Source organism: Trematomus bernacchii, unplaced genomic scaffold, assembly GCF_902827165.1.
Source record: "Trematomus bernacchii unplaced genomic scaffold, fTreBer1.1, whole genome shotgun sequence".
Lineage (NCBI taxonomy): Eukaryota > Metazoa > Chordata > Actinopteri > Perciformes > Nototheniidae > Trematomus > Trematomus bernacchii.
Window position 1 is genome coordinate 858301 of NW_022987942.1, and position 15877 is coordinate 874177.

General features: G+C 42.3%; 1 protein-coding gene across 2 annotated transcripts; it reads left to right on the plus strand.

Annotated features, from left to right (window-relative positions):
- Positions 1-1933: 1933 nt before the first annotated feature.
- On the plus strand, positions 1934-13092 carry kpna5 (karyopherin alpha 5 (importin alpha 6)). 2 transcript variants are annotated; one of them, XM_034115635.1, is made up of 14 exons: positions 1934-2017; positions 3376-3509; positions 4385-4486; positions 4570-4669; positions 5088-5182; positions 8750-8881; positions 9013-9101; positions 9177-9276; positions 9393-9556; positions 10212-10290; positions 10374-10499; positions 10579-10706; positions 10850-11028; positions 11790-13091. In XM_034115635.1, exons 2-14 carry the CDS (start codon positions 3381-3383, stop codon positions 11975-11977), a joined length of 1611 nt encoding a protein of 536 aa, XP_033971526.1. In that variant the 5' UTR covers positions 1934-2017; positions 3376-3380; the 3' UTR covers positions 11978-13091. The 2 variants fall into 2 exon arrangements, with proteins under 2 accessions (XP_033971526.1, XP_033971527.1); XM_034115636.1 differs by having other exon boundaries at positions 1957-2043; positions 11790-13092.
- The last annotated feature ends 2785 nt before the right edge of the window (positions 13093-15877 follow it).

The window sequence follows — 15877 nt, forward strand, 5'->3', positions numbered from 1 at the left end:
TTAGGACGAGATAGGGATATTTACTCTGTGTTTCAGTATTGTGTAACTTCACAGGATTTGTGTTCATGCGTTTTCTTTTCCTTTCAGGTAAATATACAGTAGTTGCGAAAATACTCAAAAGGATTTCTTTAAAAAAAAACTCCCACATCTAGCACAGAAAATTGATTAATTGTGTACCGGCAGACATGAGTTTCAATCGCAGATCAATAGCAATATCGTAAAATGAAATATTGAAGATTGTATAGAGCTCTTTTCTAGTCTGTGTGTCCTCACAGTCCCAATAGCACATCCCAGGACCCGCTGTGTGCTGGACAGTCCCGACAGTTCCCTTTGAAAAGTGCTGTGCTCGGCTCTTTATCTGAGGGGGCGAGCCATCTGCCAATCCAGTGAATTAGGCTGTGTTCAGCATAAAGCCTTTTATCCTGTAAGAGTGAAACATTGTGAAAACATGTCCATTAAAGCTAAACTCTCACCTTTTTGTCACTTTTGTTTCTGTGCTCAGCATTAGCCGTATTAATGGATTATGAGAACTGGTAACTGTTCCACCTCATTCCAATCGTAACATTTTTCATCCGGCACATGACCCCAAAACGTTTTCTCTTCCTGATCTGTCTCTGTGCTGTGAGTCCACTGCCAATGATCACAAGTGAGCCTGCAGGCCTGTAGTTTAAATCCATCCATCTGAATCAAAGCATGAAAGCCTGGGACAGATGAGGGCTTAATCCACTGTCCACGGAGGACAATGAGCCTGTTCTGACTGGTGCATCAGAAAATGTCTTGTTCTTAGAACAACTGAAACTCTCTGTGTAATGCGGGTCTAATGTAGGAGCTGAATACACAACCATCCATACCATCAGCTGACCAGGTACTGATACACACACACACACACACACGCAACTTTAAAGGTCCCATGTCATGGCCATTTCTACTGATCATAATTCCATTGTTGAGGTATACTAGAATAGATTTATATTGTGCAATTTTCCAAACTCACATTGGTTTCTCATACAGCATCTCTGTATAGTATGTGTATTCACTCTCTGTCCTAAACGGCTTGTTGGAGCTCCTGAGCCCACTGTGCTCTGATTGGTCAGCTCGCCCACTCTGTTCTGATGAGTCTACCACCGTTACAGTGGAACATCAGTGATTATGTGTTACAATGGCATTAGCAACCAGAAAATGACACCAGTAAGGACAAACAGATGAGAATGCAGCGTGGGGTCTGGGTGCCGTGATGGCAGGATGTTTCGTGGCTCGCTGCTGCGAGGAGCGGACAGTGTGAGCTGGGTTCATTTCCTGCTTGCTGCGTGGGGTCTGCGAGACAGTGAGACATCACGAATGGACGCGGGAAGGGGGATGCTGAGGGGGCTGCAGCATCCCCATCTGCGAGGGTCCACTAGCACCCGCAACCCCCCGCACCCCCAAACGCGGCGCACCTACAGTGTAAGCGCGTCACAGTTTCGCCGCTGAGAGAGTGTCTGGTATGGGCACGTCACTGTACCCAGGAAGAAAACAATGGAAAAAGAGAAATCTCCAACGAGGCGTTCTGGGGCAGCATAGACAGGTCTTTTCTGTGTTAGAGTTGTACTCGCTACAGGTTGTACTTTGAGGGTTTGTGACTTTGCAGACCGTTTATATGCATAAAAACCTTCATAACACACAAGGGGACGGGTAATAACCAGAAAAACATGACATGGGACCTTTAAGAGAACAATATAAGAGGCCAAAGCCCTTTGTTGTAATTACTTTAATTACATTTTTACATTTTAATATATTTGTTATATGTTGTATTTATGATATGATTGATGATTTAAATATCCAAGCCATGTTGTTTTGTCAAATCCTTCAAATAAAAAAAAATGTATTAAAAAAAACGAAGAACAACCTGACGGAAGTAGCGTAATGTTGTTGACGCGAGGTGTATGCTGGGAAAGTTTTGATCGTTCGCCATTTTCCTGTTAGAAAGAGAGAGGGAGAGCCAGAAAGGTTGTAGCCTCTTAGCTACCAACATTACCAGGTACATTAACGTTAGCTCTTCACTGGGTAAGAAACAGTATTATGGCATTATCTTTTAGAACCTGATGTTTTTGGCGCCCCAACCCTCAGTTGCGTTTACTGACCCAAATGGCCTAAATACTGTTCTGTTGCACGGAGAGATGTTTCTATAACTCAGTGAAGCAAAGTGCAACGGGATGGATGATCTGCACCTGGTTCATCCACAGCTTCATCCGGGTATTTAGATACCCTTCATAGTGATAGTGAGCCTTTCATGTCAGTCGTGTAGCATTAGCTCGGACAGCTAACATTAGCTAGTTTCTGCACTGTGCGTTTTTGGCATCCAGCTGCTAAGACAGTTGTCAAATATGTTAGCGTTAAGACCAGACATGTCACTGTCTGTCAATATGCACAATATATCGTCAAGTCATAAGAGAGGCGATAACAGCGACTTTAACATACATATTTTACAATTTCCGAGTTGTGCTGCTGGTGAAATGTAGTTGCTCGTTTAATTTAATAACGAGGAAGTGAAGTGCACATTTTCTGGTTGTTGAACCAAAAATGCTACCATTTCAGCTCCAAACGTTGCTTCAAATGGCATAGCTGCTTCTTTATAAGATATTGCTTATCCACATTTCGAGATTTCTTAAATGCCAGTTCATCTTTTTGTTGTTTCCCTCTATAAGCTGTGACTCTGGGTGTGACACCTGCCTGTGACTGACTGAGTGTGTCAGGGTCCTGTTGACCAGAAGTATTATCTTTGTCTTGTAATTCAGTTAGTATTACATTAACATTAGGTTGCTGTGGTTAATTTGCACAATATGCCTCGTAAATGAAAAACATTGACAATATCACACTGTCAGGAGATGTATTTATCTTCCCTGCCATACAAACATGTTAATCGTTAATAGGCTGTGTTTAGCAAAGTGACACATTTGCTACTGAATGAGTTTCTTCTGGACTTGTGATCGGCCCTATGTCAGGCCTAATGAGGAAGGACAACTTCTATTCATCTCATTTAGTTTGTATTTTAATAGTGTGTATGCTTATCCACCTGCAGATGTATCGTACCTAGTTGATGCATCCATTATAAAGTGCCTATTCTTTTTACAAGATGAATTTTAAATAAATGTTATAATTGAATAACAACAAACTAAGTATATGCAAGGCCCCTAGACTGTTTCTCTGTTAAGACCATTTCTATGATAGCCTCAGCTGTACAGGAGCGCTGTTTGTGGTTCTTAACATCATTTGCTGTAGCAGGTCTTCCTAACAAGAAGTAACAATGTTATCGCATAGGCATGGATCCTTGTGCTCTGTTTGCATTTGGTAGGAAATGCAGCTTGATATTTACTGCCTGTCTTTGTTTCTCTTCAGACAAGATGGCGAGTCCAGGGAAAGACACGTTCAGGATGAAGAGCTATAAGAACAAGGCCCTGATTCCTCAGGAGATGCGTCGAAGGAGAGAGGAGGAAGGAATACAGCTACGCAAACAGAAAAGAGAGGAGCAGGTAAACACACATCTTAAACCTCCTGACCACCAAACCTGTTCCCGGCACATTATCCCCAGCACAACAACAACAACACTTCACATCAAATCAGCATCAAGGTCGAGGGTCTGTATGTATGATGGTATTGAAAATCGTACCGTGGGGGTTTCTAAATGACCTAAGTAACACCCTCAGGTTCCTCTCAGCTGTTACTTTATGGTGTTTGAAACACATTGGACAGCAGTTTAACAGATTACAATGCTTCTTGTTGTTATTTATAGTAAACCTCTTTGATTTAAGTCTTCTGCCAAAAGTTTAAAATACAATACAATTGTCAATAGAAAGCATTACAAAAAAAACAGCACAACATACAATAACAAAACAATCATAAAATAAAAAACATAATAAAACAAGCAATTCTAAAAGTGGCAACAATACATACAGTATTACAGAGACAACCATCCTTTGTTTGTTTGTGCTTCTTTACACTACCAGAACAACAACCCCTGTGTTCTATTTCGTTTTCTTCTCACTCTCTATTTTCTATTATATATGTATTTACGCTATTTTAGGGTAATTTCAATAGATTATCTGTCAACCAAACTGTACTATTAATACTTTGTGTCTTCAAATAATGAATGATAATAATACAAAAAAGAGCAATAAGATAAACAAGTGAAACTATTAAAAAGGCCAATGTGTAGTGGTGAAAAGTATTTTAAAATGTGTCTTAAAGAGGATATAATAGCAGAAACACAAGGGTCTAAAAAGGGTCTACTGTGATAAATCTCCTGTGCACTTTTCTTTTGTGCGTGGGTGTTGGATCGTTCATCAAGCCAAAATGCTCTGAATCTGAGCAGCTGGTTAACCATGTGACGGTGAATGTGTGCCCACAGCTGTACAAGAGGAGAAATGTGTGTGTTCCTTCAAGTGATGAATCCATGCTGGAGTGTCCGATCCAGGATCCAGACGTCAGCTCCACAGTGCCTGCTGCCGGGGCAAGTGCTGCTTCTCTCTTTTATTAAAAGCTACAGCTATCTGAACATGATCATCATTTTGAATATCCCTCTCATGTGAACAGGAGGGGGTCATCACTCCAGATATGATTCAAATGATCTTCTCTGAGGACCCAGACCAGCAGCTCATTGCTACACAGAAATTTAGGAAATTACTCTCCAAAGGTTGGTGTTGCATCTCAGAATGTCTTTATTCCTATCATTCATGTATTTCATCTGCCACCGCTTCATATATTATCTGTTGTAGCACACTGTAAATCATTCATATAATACATGAAGGGTCTCTCCACCACAATGACCACTACATTTGAAACTGTAGTTACTAATGAAAAATGGATGTAAGGCAAGCAATCTTGATATTTTGGAGGATCAACATAAAATGGAAGATTTACCAAAACCCATAAGGCCAATTTTATCACTGTCCTATATTAAAATAATTATGACTGGACACAGTTTTTCCTGCATAGGGTTCAATCACTTTGCTGTTATACAGATAACCATAATCGTTTGTGCTAATATAGCCTTAATATCCACCCCCATAAACACGTATACAATAAGAGGCTGTGTGTGTTCTTCTGTGCAGAGCCCAACCCCCCCATAGATGAGGTCATTTCCACTGCTGGTGTTGTCAATCTTTTTGTGCAGTTCCTGAAGAGGAGTGAGAACTGCACTCTGCAGGTGAGAGCCACACAACACTCCTGTAAATGATCGTCATGATTCTTCCTATTCCTCCCTAAATGTGTCCAGCCTGGTGTTTATGAGGGCACCATCTGTGTTTAGATATTTAGCTTGGCCATGTGACTAGGCACTGTGGGAGAGGTTGTATTAGCTGTATTGGTTTTTTTTCAGTTACGAAGGATGAAATCTGAATTCATTCATCATTTTGAAGGATAAGATCAGTGACTGAAACACCTTGCTGTAGCTTTTAAGTAGTTCTCTCTTCCTCCCTCCTCCCTTTGCCCATCAGTGGATCAGCTGCTGCTGCAGGAGCAGAGCTTGATGTGGGATTTCAGCCCGCCGAATAATATTATTAAGGATCAGTAAATGTAATCTCGCATCTTTTAACATCTGATCACTCTACTGGAAGAAAACTTCCCTAACTTATAAACTTCTCTGATGTAGCGCTGCTCGTTCAGGGTCTAGAAGCAGAGTGCAAGCAGGTTCAGCCGTCAGAGCAAAATTACCATGGCAACAAGAAGTCGTGTGTCTGTGGCAAGCACACAACAAGTCGTGTATAGCAGGCTTCAGTGTTTCCCCTAGGATGGAGCAGCGGTGCTAAGGCACGCGGGCCCAGCTAAATGTGAGCGCGTGGAATTTTTTTGTGCGTGCGAAGTGCGCCCCGCCAATATGTTTCTATGTGTCTGCCAGCACAAGAAAGGCTCAACACTCAGATGAAAGGGAGATGTATACTTTTCAATAATCCAAACATCTTTAGAATATGATCACAACCAATAACAAATCATTTAAACTTGTTTATTCTTATCTTATGTTACCTAGTTAGCATTCTTTCTTTTTCTTTATGCATATTACTAATCACTCCCCTTTTAAACCTTCTTTTTACTGTCCTATAGTACGCATTGGAATGAGTTCTTACTTTATTTTTTACAACTATATTAAATAGTTAAAGGTGTGCTCTCTCTAGCTCTCTCGCTCTCTCTCTGTCTCGCTCGCTCACAGAGGCTGTGTGGCCACGGATTATTATTTTAATGTATTAAAAAAGAAAGAATTACATTTTTATTGTTTTGGTACCTGGCTGGCGCCCCGTAGCAGCGGCGCGGAAACACTGGGCTTATAGCAGGCTCAAGAAGCTTTTTAAAGGTGTTTGGGGAATTTGGGCTCATTCAGAGTTAGTGTGAAGAAGGGCTGAATGACAGCATATTTTTTTATTAAAATGATACATTTGTTTCCCTGGCACGAAAAAGTAACAATTTAAAGGGCCCATGTCATGGCCATTTCCACTGATCATAATTACATTGTTGAGGTATACTAAAATAGATTTATACTGTGCAATTTTCCAAACTCACATTGGTTTCGCATACAGCATCTCTGTCAAGCATGTGTATTCAGCAGTATTCACTTTCTCCACTAAACGACTCGTTGGAGCTCTTGCCCCCCCCTCCCTGTGAGCCTAGTGTGCTCCGATTGGTCAGCTCGGCCACTCGTTCTGATTAGTCAACCACCAGAGAGGCTGCGCCCATGTCAGTGCTTTTCCCGGCTGCTCTCAGCGTAACATCAGTCTTATCATGGCGTCGGTACAGCGGTATATTTTATATACATATATATTTTTAACTGTTGTTATAGAAGAGTGTGACGGCCCCAGGGCCTTTGTCTTACGATGGGGTGGAGCTGAAGAGGGTAATCAGCACGATCACGGACACCTCCGGACACAGTCTCTCTCCAAAGCGGCTGCAGGAAGACTAACTCTGCGATCCTCTCAACCACCTATCTCTGCATTTACCACAATAAATGTGCCGTGGTTTTGTAAACTCGTGTATGTCTCCTTGTCTTTCCGTTGTGGCCTACGAGCTACTCTCATAACAAAGAGTAAGTTATTTTTACCCGTTATAAACTACTACTGTTTGATGAGAAATCAAATCATGGTTTGCTATATATGAATTCAGGGAAGAAAGGATAGGCCTACTAAGTATTTCCATTAAACTTTATTTTTAGAAATGTACAAAATGAACATAAATATACATATATACACGGTATATCATCCATTCCTCCTCCTCGCATCTTGCCTGCGGCACAGTCGGTGCGGTGCCTTTTAGCACGAGGCCTCAGTGTGGTCGTCCCGTCCCCGTCATGGATTGTCCGCCAGGATCTGGCTGGACGAAATCAAATGCAAATCACAAAATATTAGAGAAACTTAGTTGTTTTAGATTCGTTAGTAGTAGTTGTGTAATGAACAGCTTGCCTGCTAATATGCTAACCTAGCTTTGTTTACCTTGGTAGCTAACACGATATGAACGTTAGCTTGGAGGAAAGGCAACTATAATGCAGTGTAATAAAACTACTATGAACAAAAGCTAGTGGTTCATATTAGGCTAGCAATAACGTGTTTATAATTGCAATCGTATACGGGTATTCTGCTACGTTCGGTCATACAATGTAACTTGCATGAATACATTGTTTTGCGCTAGCATACAGCTAGCCTCGTTAGCTACATGCAGTATATGTACGGTCACAATGTACGGTAAATCACAGTACAGTATACTGTACGAGTATTCCGTGTGTGTGACTGCAGACATTCTCCTGCCATGACAAACATGGCCATCTGCTGACATTGTAGTTGATATATTTAAACGCTAGCAACGTAGCATCACAAAAATGTTTTTCTGACCAAAACTAGCTCTAGCTCCGTGTGTTAGATCGCTACGCCAGCTATAATGTAATTACGTTTCGCGACTGACCGGCAAATCACCCGCAGTATACTGTCAATAGGTATTTTGTGTGTGAATGCAGACATTCTCCTGCTATGAGATACATGTATGCAAGGCCATCTGCTGATATTAGAGTTGATATATGGAAACTCTAGCAACTTAGTTAGCACAGTTAGCACTGTGTCAATGGCTTAGCAGTCCAACACAGTTTACACATTTAAACAGTCTTGTTTGATAAATACACAAATAACAATGCAAACTTACAGGTTGTATACCCAGATCTTCCCCTGCTCCAAACGGTCCAAACAAGCTGTGCATATCCGGCCTCAAACTGGGCAATGTTTTGGAAGCTTTCGTCTGTGAAATGCCGGTTCTTCGAACCTCTGGAGGAGGAACACGCCGCTGCTGGTGTGGCCATAGCTCTTCGGGATTGGTCCATTTCGTTCCGGGTACCGCATGACATCAGGCGGTACCCGGAACTAAATGGAAGACTCAAATGGGCAGTGACGTATCTCCAACGAGGCGTTTTGGGGAGGTATTTTCTGTGTTAGAGTTTTACTCGCTACAGGGTGTACTTTGAGGGTTTTGACTCTGCACACCGTTTACATGCATAAAAACCTTCATAACACACAAGGGGACGGGTAATAACCGGAAAAGCATGACATGGGAGCTTTAAGAAATAAACAGCAAATGGTATCCCTACCAAAAATAACTTACACCAGTTAAAGTCATTCTTTGTAACGTCTCAGTGCCACTTCAGTAGTATAGAATATCATATGTTCCTTATTGCTTGACTCAAGAAGTAAATTCAGATTGTGGATTGACTGACATACTATTTTCTCCTCTATTGTGTGTGTTTCAGTTTGAGGCAGCCTGGGCACTCACCAACATCGCCTCGGGGACCTTCCTGCACACTAAGGTGGTGATTGAAACAGGAGCGGTCCCCATCTTCATCGAGCTGCTCAACTCTGAGTACGAGGATGTCCAGGAACAGGTGAGAGCCCCCAAGGCAACAACAAACCCTGCCAGAGCCCCAAACCGTGTTCCTGTTAGGAGTTCTGAACTTGTTCCCTGATTGATCCAGCACATCCCACCTGGATAACTGAAGCATGGTTTGTGTTTCAGGCGGTGTGGGCCTTGGGGAACATAGCTGGAGATAACGCTGAGTGCAGAGACTACGTGCTGGACTGTGGCATCCTGCCATTTCTACAACAGTGAGTGTTCCTCCTCTGTCTGGATGTGTTGAAACATCACTTCATCGCAACTGACAACTGTGTTGTTGCCTTCAGGTTACTCGCAAAGTCCAACCGTCTTACAACGACTCGCAACGCAGTGTGGGCTCTGTCCAACCTCTGCCGGGGGAAGAACCCACCACCCGATTTTGCCAAAGTGAGTCTATGTTATAACTTATCTGGAACTTGCAACCGACATTCCTTATTTCTGCTTGCAGCATTAATCATTGAGTTATCTGTCCTGACTCTGCTGTGGTGTCTCTCCGTGTGGAGGTGTCTCCCTGTCTCAAGGTGCTGTCCCGGCTGCTGTTCAGCAGTGATCCAGATGTTCTGGCTGATGCCTGCTGGGCTCTGTCCTACCTGTCTGACGGACCCAATGAAAAGATCCAGACGGTCATCGACTCAGGGGTGTGCCGCAGATTGGTGGAGCTGCTCATGTAAGCAGGGTTGGGAGGGTTGCTTTAGAAATGTATTCTGTTAAAATGACTAGTTACCTGTAAATGTAACCAGTAACCTAATCTGAGTATCAGGCTTTTAATTGAGTGCATATGTAAGACAGCAGAACAATGTGACCTTAGAAAATGAGAAACTAAGATATTTAGTTAAAAATGTTTCCTCTGCTCAGAGATTTTTTTGATAGGAAAATCTCTATTGTAAGTAATTTAAAAGTAATCTGCTTTTTGTATGTAACTGTAAGGGAATACAGTTACCAGTTTTTTCAATTCTGATAACGTATTCCTGTTACATGTAATCCATCACTCCCGAAGCCTGCATGTAATATACATATGGATGCAATAAAGTACATAGAGCTCCACCTAGTGGCCAAAATGAGTAGTTATGCCAATGTGCATGTGGCTGTAGGACAGGGGTGCCCACACTTTTTCGGCTTGTGAGCTACTCTTAAAATGACCAGGTCAAAATGATATACCTGTATTAAAAAATGAACTGAATATACTTTATATATACAATATATGTTGGTGTACCTTGCATCACTGCATGAACCCTTATGTCACAACATATGATAGTATGATATACAAGAGGGTTTGCTATAACAACAGTAAAGTGCTTAAATGTTCTTTGTGTTTTGTACAGGCACAGTGACTATAAGGTGGTTTCTCCTGCTCTGCGTGCGGTCGGCAACATTGTAACAGGAGATGACATCCAGACACAGGTAGAGGCTCAATTACTACAGTCATTTATTTGCAAGTGATAAATGTAGCCCTCACAGTTCTGTATCTCTGTTTGGAACCCCAGGTTATCTTGAACTGCTCAGCTCTGCCGTGTCTCCTCCACCTGCTCAGCAGTCCCAAGGAGTCCATCAAGAAGGAGGCGTGCTGGACCGTGTCCAACATCACTGCAGGGAACCGGGCTCAGATCCAGGTAGAGCTGCTCCACCTGCCTGTCCTCTGAAGCAGGGCTGTTGTTCTGTGTCGCTGACAACTTTCCTTCTCTCTGTCAGAATGTGATTGATGCCAACATCTTCCCAGTGCTGATCGAGATCCTCCAGAAGGCCGAGTTCCGCACGAGGAAGGAGGCAGCGTGGGCCGTCACTAACGCCACCTCCGGGGGCACGCCGGCACAGATAACGTCCGTGTAGCACCATTTCTCTTCCAACTGCCACATATTCATTGCAATATAAAGCTTTTAACCTTACCAAAAGCAAACCCTGCCAGTTGAATTTTGATAATTTAAATACTTACTTTAATGAAAATGTCTCTTTGTGTGAATAGGTACCTGGTGTCCTTGAACACCATCAAACCCATGTGTGACCTGCTCACCGTGATGGACTCGAAGATCGTGCAGGTGTCTCTGAACGGTTTGGAGAACATCCTGCGGCTGGGGGAGCAGGAGGCCAAGCAGAGCGGCAGCGGCATCAACCCGTACTGCGCTCTCATCGAGGAGGCTTACGGTACAGCGCTGCAACACACACAATAAATCTCTCACACACACCTCCATTCACTTCTCTGATGTGACAGGAAGTTAGTTAGTTTGTCACTGGTTCCGTAACCACAAATACATTTGTGAGCCATCCATTCTCCACTGTTACATGCACTGTTATATTTAGGTTTATTATCTGAATATCCTTAATGAATTGGTGTGACTGACAGATTAACAGACAGCTGGTCGGGTCTCTATGTTGCATGCTTCGCTACAGCAGCCTTCTGATACTGCTTTTATTGAGTGGGTTTCTCCAACAACCATGGGCGAACTTTCCTGAAACACAAAAATGTTTTCTTTTGTGATCACATTTTTTAAATGTATTAAACAAATGGTACAATCAATAACATCAAATGCAATACAGTACAAAAAAAACTAAAGTGTGTGTGTGTGTGTGTGTGTGTGTGTGTGTGTGTGTGTGTGTGTGTGTGTGTGTGTGTGTGTGTGTGGTGTGTGTGTGTGTGTGTGTGTGTGTGTTGTGTGTGTGTGTGGTGTGTGTGGTGTGTGTGTGTGTGTGTGTGTGTGTGTGTGTGTGTGTGTGTGTGTGTGTGTGTGTGTGTGGTGTGTGTGTGTGTGTGTGTGTGTGGTGTGTGTGTGTGTGTGTGTGTGTGTGTGTGTGTGTGTGTGTGTGTGTGTGTGTGTGTGTGTGTGTGTGTGTGTGTGTGTGTGTGTGTGTGTGTGTGTGTGTGTGTGTGTGTGTGTGTGTGTGTGTGTGTGTGTGGCCCCCTGCAGGCCTGGACAAAATCGAGTTCCTGCAGAGCCACGAGAACCAGGAGATCTACCAGAAGGCCTTCGACCTAATCGAACACTACTTTGGAGTGGAGGAGGAGGACGCCAGCCTGGCCCCCCAGGTGGACCACACCCAGGGCCAGTTCCTGTTCCAGCAGCAGGAGGGACCCATGGAGGGGTTCCAGCTCTAACCTCTCATCCTGGGCTCTATACCTCGGAGACAGCAGCCTGATGGCCTCCAGACTCTCAAACAGACCTAACCCAGGTCGACTAGCTGCCCCAGGCCTTCACTCTGGCTATGAGTACAACGACAATGGAGGGGGATCTGTGAATATGGAGATCAAAAACCACAGCGTGTGTGAAAAACAACTCTCTTTTTTCCTTAAGGCTACAGACTTTCCTTTGACTTCCTGGGATATTATTTCTCATCATCCTCAATGATGTTCAGCATCCATATGTCATTTTAAATGAGAAACTACCTCTTCAGAAAGAAAGCAAGAAAGTAAGTCTTACTCAATGAACTTAAATGAAAGGAAATCACAGGCAGGGCTGAAGACTAGTAGATGTACGTCTGCTGAACGTCCTCGGAACATTTTCTCCTCTCCTTTCCACTTAAAAAGCACTTCAAGAGCGCAGAGAGACTTGTATTTATGTGTCTCCTGACAGCAGTGGAGGTCCTCCTTCCCATCAGCTCAGCTCTGAAGGCTACAGCTTCCTGGGTCATGTAGCCAAGTGGACCAAGTGAAATTAGTACAGTGTGTAGTCTTCACTCCTGTTTTCTTCGTCTATTTGAAATGTTCCTTAGTACAGAAAGCCATGTCCTGACCATGCAGGGGCTGTCTGTTACATGATGCAGTGTGTGATAGTGAAAGATTCCACACATCTGTTCCGTTTTCTAGTTACTCTGAACTAGCAACTAAATATAAAATATTGTTCTGCCATCAATGAGATTCTTGACTTGATGGTGATAGTGGACTGACTAGGAGGGTTTGTATATTATATATACTGTGAGAAAATAAGTATTTAGGTGGCTATAAGAGGGTACGATATGCATTTAAGTTTTCTGCCTGAAAATGTATTTGTGATATTTTCAGTCCAACTTTACGGTGGTCGACAGGTGCAAACGAGCTACAACGGAACGAAACACTTCCATTAAAGGTAGGGTAGGTAAGAATGGAGAAACCAGCTCGAGTGCGCTAGAATTTGAAAATACACAGCCGGAACAAATCTGCCACTTCCTTACAGAGCCCCTCCTCCAACATACACGAACGCGCACATGACCAATGAGGGCACGAGATAAGTTTGTGCACAGATGGAAGGCTGACAGGCAGGTAGGCCATCCAGTTATTTTAGCTGGGCCGGCTAAAATAATTGGTCGTGCTTTTTACAGTACTACGGCTTCCACAGATGACATTTTTTAATGGATTTTTTGTCAAAGCACTTAAGATATTCATTGCTATCGGGATGTTAAGAGCATTCCATGGAATATAACAAAAAGTGTATCTCGAGCCGGTTTCTCAAACTTACCTACCCTACCTTTAAGAAAAACGCGCTGCAGTTTCAAAACTATGCAAATGGAGAAACATTTGACAACACATGCACAGCATTAAGAAAACAATCACAAACTAGACAACGACTAAAAACAACTTGACAACATTTAGAAAACATTCACCAATTTGTTGACACAAGCGCTGCATAAATAATTGTCACACATAACTGTCACTGTCTCTGAAAACGTACCTCAAATGTACGTTTTATTGGCTTATTTTAACATTATGATCACATCATTCCTTCAGATATTAGCCTATTCATTTCAAATATACTGACCAACACTTACTATTGTGAAAAAGGCTAACTCCGCGATAGTTGACCAACTTTATAATCCCTGAACGTCAACAAGTGCTCCGGTCCCAGCTGTGTGCGTCACTTTTTAGTGTCCCCGTTTCCGTTGTGTTTTGAGCTTCTTGCAGCGTTTTCGTCTATGCAGTGTGTTTGTGTTTATATTTGAATCGTTTCTGAAGCGCGTTTTCCTAATGGAAATGTTGTTGGCCGTTGTATCTCGTTTGCACCTGTCTGCCACCATACGGAATATCTTCTCCGTTATGTGCCCTTTTCAGGATTCGCCCTTTACAGTTTATTTTAATTTCAGGAGGGTCGTTTCCTCTTAATCCTAAGGCTTTGGTTTTTTTATTTTCATGTGATTGATTTTTTGGTTTAGACTTATACAGTGTTTCCATCTGTAGACTCAGTGATTTGAGCGTTGGATATGAGCACACTGGCAGCACTCATTAGTGGATTACCTAACATTAAATGACTTAACTGTGAAATGAAACGGAAAATATTTGTAATGCAGAAATGACATCAAGCACATTTAATCGTGTATAGTTTTCTAATAATTCTGGTTTGTATGATTGTGTATATTTCTTTTGTAGTGTTTTTATTTTCTCCTGAAAGTGTGTGTCCTTGTACAGGAGATAAATACTATCTGCAGAACAGGCTGGGGTTTGAGACCTTGACAGCACACGGACATCAGAGAAGTGTTGTGGGGCCTCACAACGCCTGTGTTGGCCAATCAGTGGCCCCTGAACACATCATCCATGAAACAGACAGATTACTGACTTTGTGTCGGGGCCTGAACACAGCTGATCACAGGTCTGATCACTTGCTCTTCTTGTGTGGATGCATACTTATATTGTAAAACAAGAATGATTAAATTATTCTATTGATAAAAACCTTGTATTTTTAAATGTATTATAACAACCAAATGCATTTAGCATCTAACCAGAGTGCAAAACAAGTAGTAAAGTGCAGTGATCTGTGGTGGTCTAGCATAATATAACAGATATAATCAACTGAAGTATTTATACTATGAACACTACAAGGAGGTATAGACATAAGTAGCAGTATAGAAAGTGAATACACTATAGATCAGTTATAAATAAGACTATGATACAGAATACATATGAATTTCATTTTAACTAGTTAGCTATAGTTTTGTTTTTACATTTCAATTCATTTAGCTGATGTTTTTCACCCAGAGTGCAATAATCCATAAAACCCCAGATATATGTGCTTCAAATAAGCCTAACCACTGTAAGTGCTGGTGCATTAGCTTCAAATGGGCTCATCTCTTTACAGTAAGTGCTATTTTTTGTGTTGAATTAAATGTCCAAGGTACCAGGTGGGTTTTTTAGTTGTAGGATGGGACAAGAGCCTGGACCAGTGTTGCCCTCTGGGTCCGTTCTGGATGTTCCTCCTCATGTTATTAGAGTGTATCTACAGGAGCGGGTTGAAGCAGCGATGTTAGCAGTAACGGACAGCTGGTCGTCCAATGTCACACCCAGATTGATGCAGTCTGAGTCAGGGTGACAACACCTGGGTTTCAGACCGGGGAAAAGACAGAATCAGTTGTGTACATAAATTAGGTATCCTCAATCCAATACATTTCGTCAAAACCTCCAAATAAAGCTTGGGTTTATTGGATTCAGCGTATATAAATTATGGTAAAGGTTTGGTTACCGACTTTAACCAATAAGCCTCTCTCATTCAAGTTTTTCTGATATACCACCAAACTAAGAGGCTGGATTAGACAACCATGTAAACAACGCAACTATAAACACTTTTGTTGAATATGACTAATGTTAAAGCATGAAACTCACACCCACAGAGCATGGTGTTATAAGACGGGTAAACATCTACAGAGCCAGGGTTTCCTTTCTTTAGCTGGCTCGACAAAACCTGAAACCCTCCCCAGAGATAACGGATACCACAGCGGTTCTCAAGTGTCTCTGTTCAGCCAGACTTCCACCCTCAGGCTCTGATGAGACAAGGGGGAAGTTTGGTGTGTCATTTTACTCATTTAATGCACAAAAGGGAACGATCGCTGCCACCTACCCACTTATAAGAATATGAAAAATATGATGACACAAGGCAACTTGTAGCTGCAAATAAGAGAGAAATGCTGGATGAAGTGTACTAATCATGCACATATTTAAGAATTGCATCTAGGTCAGTGTCCTCTAATGAAGGGGATGTAAAACATCACTTTAGTCTTAGAAACTGGAATGCCCATCTAAATGTATGATGCCCCC